The following is a 14,190-nucleotide window of genomic DNA, read 5'->3' as shown; positions in this document are numbered from 1 at the left end:
AAAGAAAAAAAGCCAGGGTCCCAAGTTTGAGTAATCGTAGCTTGTCATACTTTTAAGTAAAAATGGTGGAGTTTTTTTTAAGTGGCTAATTTATTTCCCAACTAGTATTGTTTGGTGCCAGTATCTTGATTCATGCCAAGGTGCTAACAAGATTGCTTTTATACCATCAGTGCAAATTTCAACACAATGAAAATGACAAATAATTTCTTACTACTATTAAGAAAATAGTTCTCACTTCACAGTTCCCTTCAAAGTTTCTGAAGAACCACCAGGGTTCTGCAGACAATACTTATGTGCTATTGTCTCTTAAGTGTTAAGTAGATTCTTTATTCTGATGGTTTCTAGGATTTCTTGAATTTTCTTAATAAAAATTATTAATTTAAGGTAGATTTGGATGTGTAAGGTGGATATGAATATGTGTATTAATGTGAAAAGGTAGTTGCAAGTTATTTTTTATTAAAAAGTAGTATTTATACTATAGTCATGTTCATGTCATTAAATACATATGTATATATTGGTATACTTACATATAAATATGTATATTTATGCATGCATACATGTATCTATGTATAAAAATAGATTGAAAGTAGTTATACAACTTTTTTGTAATAGCATCAGCAAGAAACAGTAAGGGAGATTAAGAGTAGTGAAAATAATATTTTCCTTTTTGTTATGAAGCAAATGCTTTTATTCAAAAAAACTTACTAAATACCTACAATGTAATAGGTACACTTGTATACATGATTAAGATTTTTAGTGTTTTTTTTTAAAAAGAAAAATGATACTTTGATCATTTAAAAAGGCTTTTCTCTATTTAGGACATGGTACCATCCATGGCATTTTAGCTGCTCCTTACTAAAGCCTTGCTTCATCTCTCCTTAAAATCCCCACACTCACCTACTCAGGACAATTTTATAAGAATGCAGTTTGTAAAAGACTTTCCGTTAAACCCTGTGTCTACTTCTAAAGATGCACTTATAGTCCTTAAGTATCAGTCATTCTTCTGTCTCTCAGTATATTACCAATACATTTTTCACTGTGGGATATTAATCAGAGATTGCAAGAAGAGTCATCAAAGGAACTCTTACAGTGCTCTCAAGTTAATACTAGCTTCATGCTCCTCATCACTGAAATTTTTCTGGTCTGCATTGTTCAAGAAATCTTTCCCATTGTCTCTGTAAAATTTTCTGGCAACTTCCCTAATTAAAGCACCTAAGATTTGGGATTTGATTTCTAAAGAAGAAAGACAGGAAAGATGCAAAGATTAAAAGTGCAAATGGAAGAAGATCGTCAGTAGTCATCTATATTCACTGGGATACTGTGATCTTGTAGATAGAAGTCCATTCTGTAACTCTGAGGTGTGCTTACATGTAATTGAACATACTTCAATATTTTGCATGTAACACGTTATTATTTTTAAATATTAAGAACAAAAGTGTCTCACTAAGAAGCAAGAATCAAACTTTGAGTAAGCGGATAACATTGAGTAAGAGGATTACAAACTTTGAGTAAGAGGATAAACATTATGATCAAGTGTCCCTTACTCTACCTTACCTTGCCAATCTTTCCCCATTATAAGGTTTTGTCCTCTGATACGTTAAAAACAAGTGAAATGCAAGGGAATCAACTAGTTTTTTAAACACACTTTAAATATGCCATCTCAATTCTCTTAAAAACACATTAGGTTTGATGATATCCTCAAATACATTAAATATATTTCTTTTCAATATTTTATACTCCCTGGGCAGTTAGTTCTTAGATTTGCATAAATAGTTCCTGTTGTTGCTGTCCAAAAAAACACAATAAATCCTGTTAGATGCTCTACAGCACTGAACAATTTCACATTGTATCTTTTTAAACAGACTCCCTTTGTTTTTTTTTCAAATAGCATGAAACAACAAGAACAGTTTAGATACTGTTTACAGAATGGAAAAATATGTATCCTTCACTAAGCACAAAATTTTTTCCTGTTAGCCCAAGTTTTTTTCTCTCTTTCTCTCATTATTTGTTTCATTGAATTTTTTCGAAAATAATTTTTCATATTACTAAGTTGAGTGCCTAGGATGTGTCTGTTGTAGGCCCATACTCTGCTAATTTAATTCTTGACTACAGAAAAATATAGATGCTTTTATCACCTAGAGAAGCTGGTGTTGAAAAAGTAATCTCATGATACACAAAGTGATGAATGAAGCATGTCATTATAAAATTGGTGTGGGGTCAGCTATCTGTCAACCAGCGTCTAAACAGGCTCCAGGCTGTCATGCACTGACCACTTCAATGGCTCTCAATTTCTCTCTTTGACTCCAGCCTTCCTTCCTCCAATCCATTCCTCACCCTTTAGCCAGAGTGGGCTTCTTACAGCACATATCTGATAATGTCACTCTCTTGCTTAAAACCCCGCAATGGCTCCACATTGCTCTTAACATAAAGAACAAACACCTTAATGTGATTTTCAAGACTTGGCCTTCCTCTCCAGCCTCATCTGGATCAACCCCCACAACCCTGGGCAACTCTGTTCCAGCCACCCCATCCTCCTCATTAGCAGTAATAATTATTATATCAAGCAAGGCATTAGTTGGTGTTTGTGATAAAGTGGTGGATATGATTTGGATTTGGCTGTGCATCCTTGAGACTCTGCTGTTTTAATTTTTTTTTTTTTTTTTTTTTTTGAGAAGGAGTCTTACTCTGTCACCCAGACTAGAGTACAGTGGTAAAATCTCGGCTCACTGCAACCTCCGCCTCCAGGTTTCAAGCAATTTTCCTGCTTCAGTCTCCTGAGTAGCTGGGATTACAGGTGCTCGCCACTACACCCGGCTAATTTTTGTATTTTTAGTAGAGACAGTGTTTCACCATTTTGGCCAGGCTGGTCTTGAACTCCTGACCTCAGCCTCCCAAAGTGCTGGGATTACAGGTGTGAGCCACCGCTTCTGGCCAACTCTGCTGTTTTAATTTCTTAACTGATTGTCACATGTCCAGTGGATGAACCACCTGTCTGTGGCCCCAGATCTTTCTTGTTCCTACATATCTTGTAGCTCAGAAGAATATAGAATTCTTTATTCATGAAGGATATTCATGAATAATATGGTAGGCACGCCTACCCTCTAGAAATTGTCACATCTTATCTATAATGTTGTTATAGTGAATATATAAGCCATTGGAGAAAAAGGATGAGCAAAAGGAGCCATAAGGAGACTGATCGAGAAATGACAAGAATTGTGATGTTAACTTAGGATGCCTGCAGTTATCAGGGCCATGGAATCTAGGGGTGAGAGTAATGAGTTATACCTCCAGGAAGTGTCTTCACTCTCAGGAACAGGAAAGATTTATTCTAAGATGTCATGACTGTGTGTAGATCCATATAACATCTAAATAATAATAATAATAACCCTCAAAAGTCATTTGAGCCATAATAGAAATGCTGATTATAAGCCATTCAATCACATACATGTAGCTTAAAAATAAATAACTTTCTGCATGAATTTTATGGCCAAAGCACAAACTTTGGGTTGATTCTTGTCAGAAACAAAATTTCATAGGCAAATTTTTCTCAAGCATGTGTCAGAGTTTCCAAAAAGATATGCTGGTCTAGAGAAGTATAAACATCGAGGGAAAATAAAGTGAGGATACAGAATGCCTATAGAAGCAGCTGGTTTTTTCTTTCTTCTTTATTAAAGTAAAGAGATCGCGTTTTAGTTTGCAAGGTCATAAAATCATCATGTCCAGATCAGTTGTTAAAAGGAAGTCAGTGGCAGGTGCGGGATGCCAGGTGTGCTGGCTGCCAGTGAGAAGGAAGAGGAGTCGCTGGAAAAGCCGATGATAAGTACACCTGTGTTTGAGATTGCTGTAACAAGGTTTCATCCCCATCTAATAGGGCCAGTGCATACAAAAATAAAAAATCATGTCAACGGGGATCAGAAGCAGAACATCAAGCAATAAATTTTCACTTAAAATAGATTATTTGTTATTTTTCTCAGACTGCAGAGATAACAGAATACACAATTTACCTTTTTCCTGTTGGGGATGGGAGAGATTATTGTAGGACAGAAGTGTTCCCTTGCCACTGGGATCCAAGATAATACGTCAATTCTCTTAGACTCTGTACCATCTTCCACCAACAACCATTCCAGTCCTGTTGTGTCGGGGATGACAGGGTTAAAACCACCAAAAAGGAGTGCTTGCTAGTTTCATCTTGTTTTGGAAATAGCACCCAGACTGCTTAAGACTGCCAAGAGATTATCAGATTAAAATATATAATTTTTCAATCATCATTATCTTCAGCCCACAGAAAACAATTTTTTACATATTGGTCACTGCATCCTATGATTACATTTATAACTTCTAGAGACAAGTCTATAGGGAATGAGACAAGAACATGCCAGCTGAAAGAAAAACAACTGGACTCAATTTTCTGTTTAAAAGAACATTATCTTTGTTTTTTTTTTTTTAATTTGAATTTGGTTTTGAGGGTGAAAGAGGATTAAAATTAATTTACTTATTGTCCTCCAAGTAATGTGGAACATTGCTGAATCTGACATAATTGAAATTTCAAGTTGAATTTTTGTTTTCTGCCTACTTGATCTCAATATGCCAGCCAAGTACTGTCCCTTAAAGCAAATGTAACCCCTCTGAGAAGTCACTGGCCACTTTTGTTGCAGGTACCAGAGGTGATTACATACTATATAGCCCAGAGTATAGTGAGGTTGTTTGCTGTTTTTCATAGATGCAGGAAACATTGATGATCAAAGGACATAAACTTGAGGACGTGGTAATTAATATCATCTTGAACTGCCTATCATTCCATGGATTTATCCCAGAAAGCTGAGTTGTTTGCTCACTAGCTTTTGACTGAGAGCTATAAAAATCCTAACCCTTTGATCAGAAATTGTTCCTCCTGATCCTAGTGATGGGACCTATACAACACTTAATGGTGAGAATATAGTTCACTGATTTGCTTTCCAAATAAAAGCAAAGATTTTCAGTAAAACAACTCCTAAACTTTAGTGCCCTGATCTTGGAAGCTTTTTGAAACAGTAGTCTTATTTTTCTGAGTTTTTAAAAGTAAATTAGATAAAATAAAACTTGAAGGAAAGAATGTGTAGAAATGTGATAGTGTATATACTTTAAAAATATATCAAGTGGATGAAAAATTCGGGGCAAAAGCAAGTATAATAAAAGTTAGTAGAATCTAGGTAGTTGAGTACACAGGGTCTCTCTGTAAAAATTATTTTAACTTTGCGGTGTGTTTGAAACTTTCATGATAAAATACTAGAAAAGATATATTAAAAGGTACATACCTAAAGTTGAATTTGTATATTTAAGAAAATGTCACTGGACAATGATGTAAGATTGTGTAATCTTAATGGATATTTATGTTGGAACATTCTTATTTTTTGAAATCTTGGAAAATAGAAAATATTTTCAAGATGCTTCATAAACCCTTCAGGCTATTAATGTACAGACCAAAAGCCACCCTAAAGGTAGAAAAACCAGCATTAAGGGGGAACTGCCAGGCTGTAGTATTGTGATTCCCTGCCATCTTATTATCCAACTAGTTAGTAACTGGAATACCTATTTTCCAATTACATTTAATCTTAAAATCCAAAAAATTACTAAATGTCTGGGCTTATGCATATGGCAAAACAGTTTAAAATGCTACAACATACTTTTTGTCCTTATATTTCTTTTCTCACCCAACAACGTACATTCAGAACTGAGTCTGACTGCCATATGTTTTGTTTGCCCATGCTTGACCCAAAACTAAAAAAGTGTACTGTGTGGCCACTCTCTTTTACCGTAACATGATCACAGTTAGAGAGGGGGAAAAAGCCCATGAGTGTCTTTTAAAAAGACAAGACAAAAATTGTTCTTTAAAAAATGCCAGACTTAACCGGCCCCTCTGTAAATGATTCTCTGTAAAAATAATAATTTCCCTTCAGAAAATTGATCTCCCCCATACCTAAGAAAAATTAAACATCTGAAAATTGCATTTTTAACTGGTAAGGCAATTACTCTCCATTCAAAAGGTCTATTCGAGCTTACGTCCTTGAAAGGCGATCACTCTCAAGCTCTACTTCCAGGCCTTTTGGGAAAAATTTATCCTTTTTCCTTACTTCCTGTTTTCTCTCTTCATTGCCTCTTTGGCTCCCACAGAAATGAGTTTGCGGCTGTGTTGACACTGTGGATATTTTTAAGAAGAAAGGACATGGAACCAAAATATTGTCAAAGAACTGAGAAGCTTTGTATTATAAGGGAGAGTCAAGAGGAAAGGGGCATGTTAAATGCAATAAACAAAGCATTCAGTTCACCATTTACCAGGCTTACCGCAAGGGTCACAAGTAAAAACTGCAACATGTATCTCTACGAGCGTTTAAACACAAAACAAAAAACCTTCATTCCCAGGAACATCATAAAGGAAGGGTAAAGTCCTGGCCCCATCTTTTTTACTGCAAAGAAGTCTTTAAATGAGTATTTTCTGTGGCAATGTTATGGATCTCTCAAGGAATCACATTTTGTTTACTTTTCTTTAATTATAAAAAAATTCATTATTGTTTCAAAAAGCACCCCCAAGTATAAAGAAAAGCATAGATCATGCACAACCTCATCTCCAAGAGAAAAAGACTTTTAGTATTTGGTATACATCCTTCAAGATTTTTTTCTTACAAATATACAGCACAAAATTGTATTAATAAATTTTAAAAGAGAACCAGTTTCTCTCCAAAGGATCGTTGCTGTTACTTTCTTGCTTCATGAATTATCCCCACTCATTCTCTGGTATCTATATTTTCACTTTTTTTTTCTAGTTCCTTCTTCATGAATTATAAACATGATCAGTATCTTTACACAAGGGAAGGAGGAAACAGTTATACATTTCCCAGTATTCTTTCCCTATACTTTCTATCTTTTAGCTAGCATTCTTACTCCTGCTTTCCATTTCCATTCAAGATTTCCTGGCTGGATGCACTGGTTCACACCTGTAATCCCAGCACTTTGGGAAGCTGAGGTGGGTGGATCATCTGATGTCAGGAGTTCGAGACCATCCTGGCCAACATGGCAAAACCCCGTCTCTACTAAAAATACAAAAATTAGCCAGGTGTGGTGGCACATGCCTGTAATCCCAGCTACTAGGGAGGTTGAGGCAGGAGAATCGCTTGAACACAGGAGGCGGAAGTTGCAGTGAGCCGAAATCACATCACGGCACTCCAGCCTGGGCGACAGAGTGAGACTCCTTCCCCCCACACCCCTCCAAAAAAAAAGAAAAGAAAGATTTCCTAAGGGAAGACAAGTCTTTTCTCACTATCTTCCTACGCTCACCACCAATGTATTCAATAATTTACTCTAACCTGGCTTCCATCTTCACCACTTCTGTTCCTGAAGTCGTTAATGATTTCCAAAATGCCAAATACATTGAAAGTTTTTAGTTCATATCCTTATGTAACCTCTCATCAGCATCTGACACTATCAGAACTCTGTTTCCTTTGACTGTATTCCACTAATTCGCCACTGCACCGTGACCACTCCTCTTCCTCATCATTTACTGAGTTCTTTCCTTTTGCGCATTACTTAAATGCAACTGTTCTCTAGGACTCTGGCCGTAGTCCTCATCTCTTCCTTCTCTGTGTTTTCTTCTTTGGTGAGCTTATCCACTCCTGCAATTTCAATTATCCCTAGTGATCTATACGCACTGCCCTTATCTCTCTTCTTAGATACAGACACCTACATCCAAATGGGTGACTGGATCTTTCCACTGGGATGAACTTTCCAAAGACACCACAAACTCACCAAGCATCTTTTCAGCACATTTTCTTCTTTTTCAACCCTTCTCCTCATTGACACTCAAAAGAGAGATTAGATCAAAGTCTTCAAGGAAAAGCAGATATGAGGAAATCACCTTTTAGGACAGGGAAAATCTGAGCAATTTTGCAGCTGTGGGAAGGAAAGTGGTAGAGAAAAGGCTGAAGATAGGTGAAAAAGGATAGGAACTGAATCCTGACAACCATGAAGAAAACAGTAAGAAGGTCTTTTTTCTTGTAGCTATATTTTATATTGTATATATGACATGTGCTTTAACAAATTCATGTCTACTATGTATCATTCATAGCAGCATTGATTTTTAAAAATTTGAATTATTTACATGCAAACCTTTATATTTATTTTGACATCTGTAGTTAGGCAAAAATTGCAATTAGGGCTAATTTGTACAATTAGCCAAATCAAGTGTTCCTTTTCCCTTTCAAAATGTTCTTTATATATTCCATTCCTAATGAGTATGAAGAGTCCTTTTAATTCAATTCATACACAACTAGTATTTTTCAATTAAAACCCTTACTTTTAAGAAATTCATATCCTGCAATGAACAGGAGTTACTTCATTTTTCAGATCTCTAGCCCATCAGATTTCATTGTTGTGTTACTTACTTGCAAAATGTTCCTATATGATACATCCCATATCTGTGGCCATTATATTGTTTTTCTTTTTTTAATTTTTCTTTATTTTAGAGACAGGGTCTCACTCTGTCACCCAGGCTGGAGTGCAATAGTGCATTCATGGCTTACTGCAGCCTCAAACTCTTGCACTCAAGCGATCCTCCCACCTCAGCCTCCTGAGTAGCTAGGTCTACAGGTGCACGCCACTACATCCAGCTAATTTTTTATAGAGACAAGGTTTTGCTATGTTGCCCAGGCTAGTCTTGGACTCCTGGCCTCAAGTGATCCTCCTGCCTCGGCCTCCCAAAGTGCTGGGATTACAGGCTTTAGCTACCATACCTGGCCTATATTTTTCTATAGATTTTCCAAGTTTAATGCAAGTTTATTTAATTAAAATAAACTCACCTTTCTGTTTTACTTTTGTGGAGGAGAGGACAAAGGGGTAGGAAACAGGAGGTAGGGTTAAGGAGAGATGGTGGAAGTCTGTAGAGAGGCAAGATTACCAGTTAGACTCAATGTTCTTAAGAAAGTTACCCATCTAATGCAATAGTATCAAAAAAGTTATCAGCATTAACAAAGAACTAACAAAGATACGTCTCTTGCGGGTCAGAAAGGATTCAGAATGGTGTGGAAAGATAGGAGATACTGTGTTTGGGGTTTCAGAAGTTGGACACATTATCCTGAGCTGAAAGCTTCTTATGGGGGTGAAGCACTGTCAGCAAAGAAAGACTATGTCCTTTCGCTCTTTCCTCCCCTTTCCCGCCTTAGGTCCTCACCATTTTAGCTCCACTGCACTAATGCTCCCTCCTCGGCTGCACCTAGGGGAACAGTGCACAAAGTCGTCCATAAATGGGCAGCATGCTAAGGCCAGGGGGACAGGGGCCTAAACTTACTGCCTCAGTGGAAATCCTCAGCTCCAGTGTCTTGCCACTGAAGGTGGGAGGAGCACAGGAAGTGATTGCCCTGTGGCTTCTCCTCCCACAGAAGCCCTGCCCCCTCACACTTGGACGGTGGAGAGATTAGCTTTCCTTTTCCTTCTAGTTCAGTCCTTTAGCTACTGTGAAAGACCACGCAGAAGCTGTGGACTTGCTTTTTGTGCTTGACAAAAGTGCATAGATAGAAGACAGGGATTCCCGGCTGGGAGGAGGGAGGAGAGCTGAAGATCCCTGCCTGGGCTGGCTGAGCTAAGCAGTCAAAGTGGGAAGCTGAGTGCTTGAAAGAGGATTATGCTCGCACTAGAAATAAGCAGTAAGTGAGTGAATACCATTATGGCTTAGAAAAGGATTAATCCCCCCGGGGTTATGGGGTGAACTAGAAAATATTGCTTAATTCTAGAGTAAAACTGTAAGGCTCCGGCTTTGTGTACTGCTGTGTGCTGTTTGGAGACTAGAGGTTTAAGTACAAAACCAGAGCTCTAAATGCCTCCTCCCACTCTTGGAAAATGCCAGCTTCTATTTAGATTGGTTGGGGGACATAATTTCCTTCCCTGAACTAGCCTCTTCCCAGGAAAATTTACTACTAAATTAGATAAGGAGTTGAGATTGGAGAGGCGGACTTTGGTATTTGTAGAAGTTGCAGTTTCGAATGATGTTCTGTGAGTGCTGACATTCTATCTGTTAGCAGTGATTGTCAAGAAAGTTTAGAATAGGAGATTAAAAAGGGGAAATCAAGAGCTTTTATGATGAGGAGGCTGAAGAGTCCATATGCAGAGAAGTAAATACAAAAATTATATAATTTAAAATAGGTAGATTTTTTAAAACATTAAATGGGAACAACAGTCAAAGAGCATAGAAGTGCATGGATAAAAATTAGTTAGAAAAAGAAATTTTCATTTCAGTGAGTTTTTTGTGCTAGCCAAAAATTTCACAATGTTTACAAAGTCAAGACAATGATTCAGGAATACTTCAATTATTGTTGTACATTATTAATGCTGTTCCTGGGCAAGATCTGTGGTTCTCTGGTCAGTAAGTTCTGGCAAGGAAGCCACTGCCACTGGCATAAAGAATTCTGGGATGTCTGACAGTGAAATGGATGGAAGGACCCACATTCCATCTCTACTTAATGTCCTTTTGTCCAGAAACCGGGTCATGCAAATGAGCTACTTGGTACGTATACAGATCAATATTTGGAAAGGCATTTCTAAGTGTTTTGCATTAGAGACACTCTAGACAAAATCTTATGGCAACCAGTGAACAAAAAGAATACAAAAGCAAAATGATAGGAAGGAAGTCAGCTTGACTGAAACCAACCTTGTTCTTTTTGTTTTCCATCAGTCTTGAAATGGAACCTCAAATGAGGACAAGAATAATAATAGGGAGAAATGCTGTGGCCATCTGTTCTGTTCTGAGTGGCTAAGTTCATTAATACATAAATGAGAATTTGGGTTTTATTTATGCATCCTAATACTTGGAAGATTCAGAAATCTCTTTATTACAGTAAAAAAAACCCCACAAAAATTGGAGATATGTTTTTGCGGGAAAAAAATGTGTAAATCTGGTTTTTGAATGTTATGGGGAAAAAAGTAAGAATTGTGCTCACAGTGTGAAGATTTATATCATGTTCACTGAAGGATATATCTCTTCCCTGAATGAGATGAGGACCCTAATATGACACAGTAGATGCAAACATAAGTATTTTTAATTCCCTTAATTCAAGTTGATGTAGTTAATAACTAAAGCAAGAATCTTTAAAATAAATAAATAACCTTGAACTACAGCTAACTATGTAGTGGTTTTTATTTTTCATAAAAAAAAAAATATGAAGACACAACATGACATTTCTAGTATTCTCATCACCCGTTGCGTTGGGAGAAAAAAAGGCTCAGACATATTATCTTTCTCCTGTAGCACAAGTGTAAAATGATTGTCATTATCTATGTCCTTTTCTAACTTTAGAATTTATAGATTTTGCAATGGAGGAAATAGATGGAGAGTGGTCATTGGGACAAAATAAATGATGACAAAATGCCAAAAAAAAAAGTGCATTTAAATAAACTCTTAAAATAGTCTGTCTTCCAACTTTTCAAATACCTAATTTTGTAAATTATTTTATCTCTTTAAAATTATTTCTGAGTTGGTTTTTCCAATGTCAGTATTCATCTGACTTGTGAGCAAATGTTGAAAATCTGAAGATTCATTATCTGAGTTGCATAATACTTCTATTATTCTTAAAAATATGTAAGACATTAAAACAAAACATTGAATAGTTGGAAGTCTTGAGTATAAAACTAAATGAACTTTCAATCTTTAAGAAAAATGTGCTAAGACTCTTCAAAGAATTGCTTATTTATCCCAAAGTGTTAAAGAATCTTTTCTGATACTATAGAACTAAAAAGAGAAGCATAAGAATATTGAGAAAAAGATTAAAGGTATAAGTTGGGTAGTGGAGGCTAAGCAGATATTGTTAATGAATAATTATAAGACAGCAGTTTAACAATAAAAACATTTGCTGTTGTACATGAGCAATTTATATAAAGAATGATGCATTATGACTGGTGAACAAGGCTAAGACTTTTATCTTTAAAAATATTAAGTAGAATTAAGATTGTTAATGGATAGAAACTAAATGATCATTTAAAATTATTCTTTCACAAGAAAAGTAAAGAACAAGGATATGGAAAACTAAGCAGTGATGAAGACCTCGAAATAATTGTTGATCAAAAGCAGGTAAGTGAATACTTACATACATTTTCTACTGTTCTACTGTATATTTTGATGACTAAAGCCTTTTGAGTGTTCAGCCCTTCTCTGGCAGTTGTATTAGCCTGTCTGACTAAAGCCTGCATAACAAGATTTTGAGAGCAGCTAAGCCGCTCCATATGATGCCTCTGATCCACTGACTTTTGCATGATGCCAACATGCATATTTTGTATGTAAGAATTATGGAAATAAAGCTAGAACAAAAGAACTTTTGGAAAATTAAAGGCATCTCTTGATAAAATGAGTCAAAACAACAATGATAATCTGGGAAAAAGATAAACAAGAACAATAAAATATATTATCTTGAAAATGAGAAACACTGCCATTATTCTATCTTGTAAAACAATGGATATAATTTAGAGAGAGAGAGAGAAAACTGAAAACCTTAAGACATATATATTGCCCAATTTAATTTTCCAGATTGTCTGCAATATATATAAAGATGATTCTGAAAACGAAAAGAAGAGGCTATTTAATAAAATCTGTAGTACCACCTGTAATTTGAGAAACCACTAGCTTGGATGTTATATGGGCCCATAAGGTGAAATGAAAACTGCTTAATAGAGCATAAACAATGACATACCAGGTAATGGAAGGTTTCCAGCCCATGCCACTGAATTGGTACTAGCCCTTAACATCTCTGTTAATTATCAAGGAGACAAGATAACTGCACATCTATTTAATGCCTGGGTGGCACAGCATCTGAGAGCGACACAAAAGCTGTAGAGAGAGAAATAATTCAAAGAGATCTGAGTAGATTAAGAGATTAGAAAGAAAGCAGTTAGTAATTTACAGAAAGGCACCTGAATTTGCTCAATTTCCTAATCATGCAGTTTGTTTTGCATCATAACAGTTGCATTCAGGGAGCTGTTGTACATATTTCTGAAAAAAGGAAAAATGACCATCAGAAGGTAGCAACCAGAAATAACTGACTTAGAGACTTGCTTGTTAGTCTTGGAATAACTGAGGTAACTGAGGTGGTCTTCTGGAAAAACTTGCCAAAACATCTCTCTACCGAGGTGCAGAATATATTGATTTTACAGCATTCACTCAAAATGCTTCCGAGTTTTTCTTATCATTGCTCTCCTGCTCCTGCGTAAAACAGGGTAGGGGATGTGTGGAGTGCCAAGTTATCAGTTTAGTTAATAAGGTGGGTGGAGCTGTAGCCCATGTGATCTACTGGGCTATTAACTATCACTTTATGCCAGATTAAATACTTGGGGCATGCAATCTATATCTGATCCCACCCATAGACTGGGATTCTGATCAAAGGACTGGACCCACCTGGCAAATGAACTAGTAAAATACACCTGGGTATATTATGAGAATACAGATATGTGTACATTTCTCTAATAAAATGAAAAATTAGTTATTTTCTTCCTTAATCATATAGAAGTTAAATTCTTTTTTTCTTCTTATTTACTATCTTCCTACCCCAAAGCTTTTCTTTTCTTTCTTTGTTTTTTGCCTAAATCTTTGCGTTTTAACTGAGTTTTGGTGTTCAGAAAACTGCAAAGTTATATTTTGAGATCCTTGTGGTGAAAAGCCAAAGGAAGCCATTGTTCTTTTTTTCTCATGATACCTTTGACAAAATTTCTATTGTTGTGACTAAACACATTTTACTAATTGTTAAGGAATCTTAAAGAAAAAAGAGAAAAAACAAGAGAACAAAACCTTCCTGCTTCTTCAGAAAATAGCACTTTTATTACCTGCATCAAATGAGGGTGGATTCAATTTTCTCAGAGTCGCTGTTTGCCTCTGTAGTTGTCACATTTCTTCCAGTGTCATTGCACAAGTTGGTAGTGTTTGGCAGTGACTCAGCTTTGCTGAGTTATTCATGTCAAAACATGTTTCAAAAGATGAGTAATTATGAATATGAGTTGGCTTTGGTGTTTGCTGTTGGCAGAAAGAGTAGTCCTTCCTTTTTTTGAGAGATTTATTTGGTGTTGATGTTGTGAGCAAATCCTAGGTTGAAACAACGACAATGTTGATATCTCAAAGTAAAATATTTGGGGAAACACTGTAATTGGTCTTTATAAAGCTATAAGAAATTATCCCAAAGTTTAAGA

At 36.2% G+C, this 14,190-nt stretch overlaps 1 protein-coding gene and 1 long non-coding RNA gene across 17 annotated transcripts in view; one reads left to right on the top strand and one right to left on the bottom strand.

Annotated features, from left to right (window-relative positions):
* The window catches only part of PEX5L (peroxisomal biogenesis factor 5 like), a 241,669-nt gene that overhangs the window by 53,598 nt on the left and 173,881 nt on the right, over positions 1–14,190 (top strand). For 3 of the 16 annotated variants that reach the window (XM_024355828.3, XM_063806403.1, XM_016942328.4), the window contains exons 1-3: positions 9,458–9,671; positions 10,369–10,528; positions 12,017–12,088. The exons of 4 other annotated variants lie outside the window; for them this stretch is intronic. In XM_024355828.3, the coding sequence (XP_024211596.1) occupies positions 10,436–10,528; positions 12,017–12,088 (165 nt within the window). In that variant the 5' untranslated portion in view covers positions 9,458–9,671; positions 10,369–10,435. Of the gene's footprint in view, positions 1–9,432; positions 10,529–12,016; positions 12,089–14,190 lie in introns of those variants that run through there. 9 more of the 16 variants (XM_016942333.4, XM_016942329.4, XM_016942331.4 and 6 more) reach the window with 5 other exon arrangements.
* Positions 2,670–6,175, bottom strand: LOC107970849 (uncharacterized). Its single transcript, XR_002943240.3, has 3 exons — positions 6,040–6,175; positions 4,005–4,129; positions 2,670–3,864 (listed from the first exon to the last, which is right to left on the bottom strand). It is a non-coding gene; the product is annotated as an uncharacterized LOC107970849 (long non-coding RNA).

The sequence above is a fragment of the Pan troglodytes genome, chromosome 2 (assembly GCF_028858775.2).
Source record: "Pan troglodytes isolate AG18354 chromosome 2, NHGRI_mPanTro3-v2.0_pri, whole genome shotgun sequence".
Taxonomy (NCBI): domain Eukaryota; kingdom Metazoa; phylum Chordata; class Mammalia; order Primates; family Hominidae; genus Pan; species Pan troglodytes.
The sequence above is the reverse complement of the archived record's forward strand: the minus strand, read 5'-3'. Positions and strand labels throughout refer to the sequence as shown.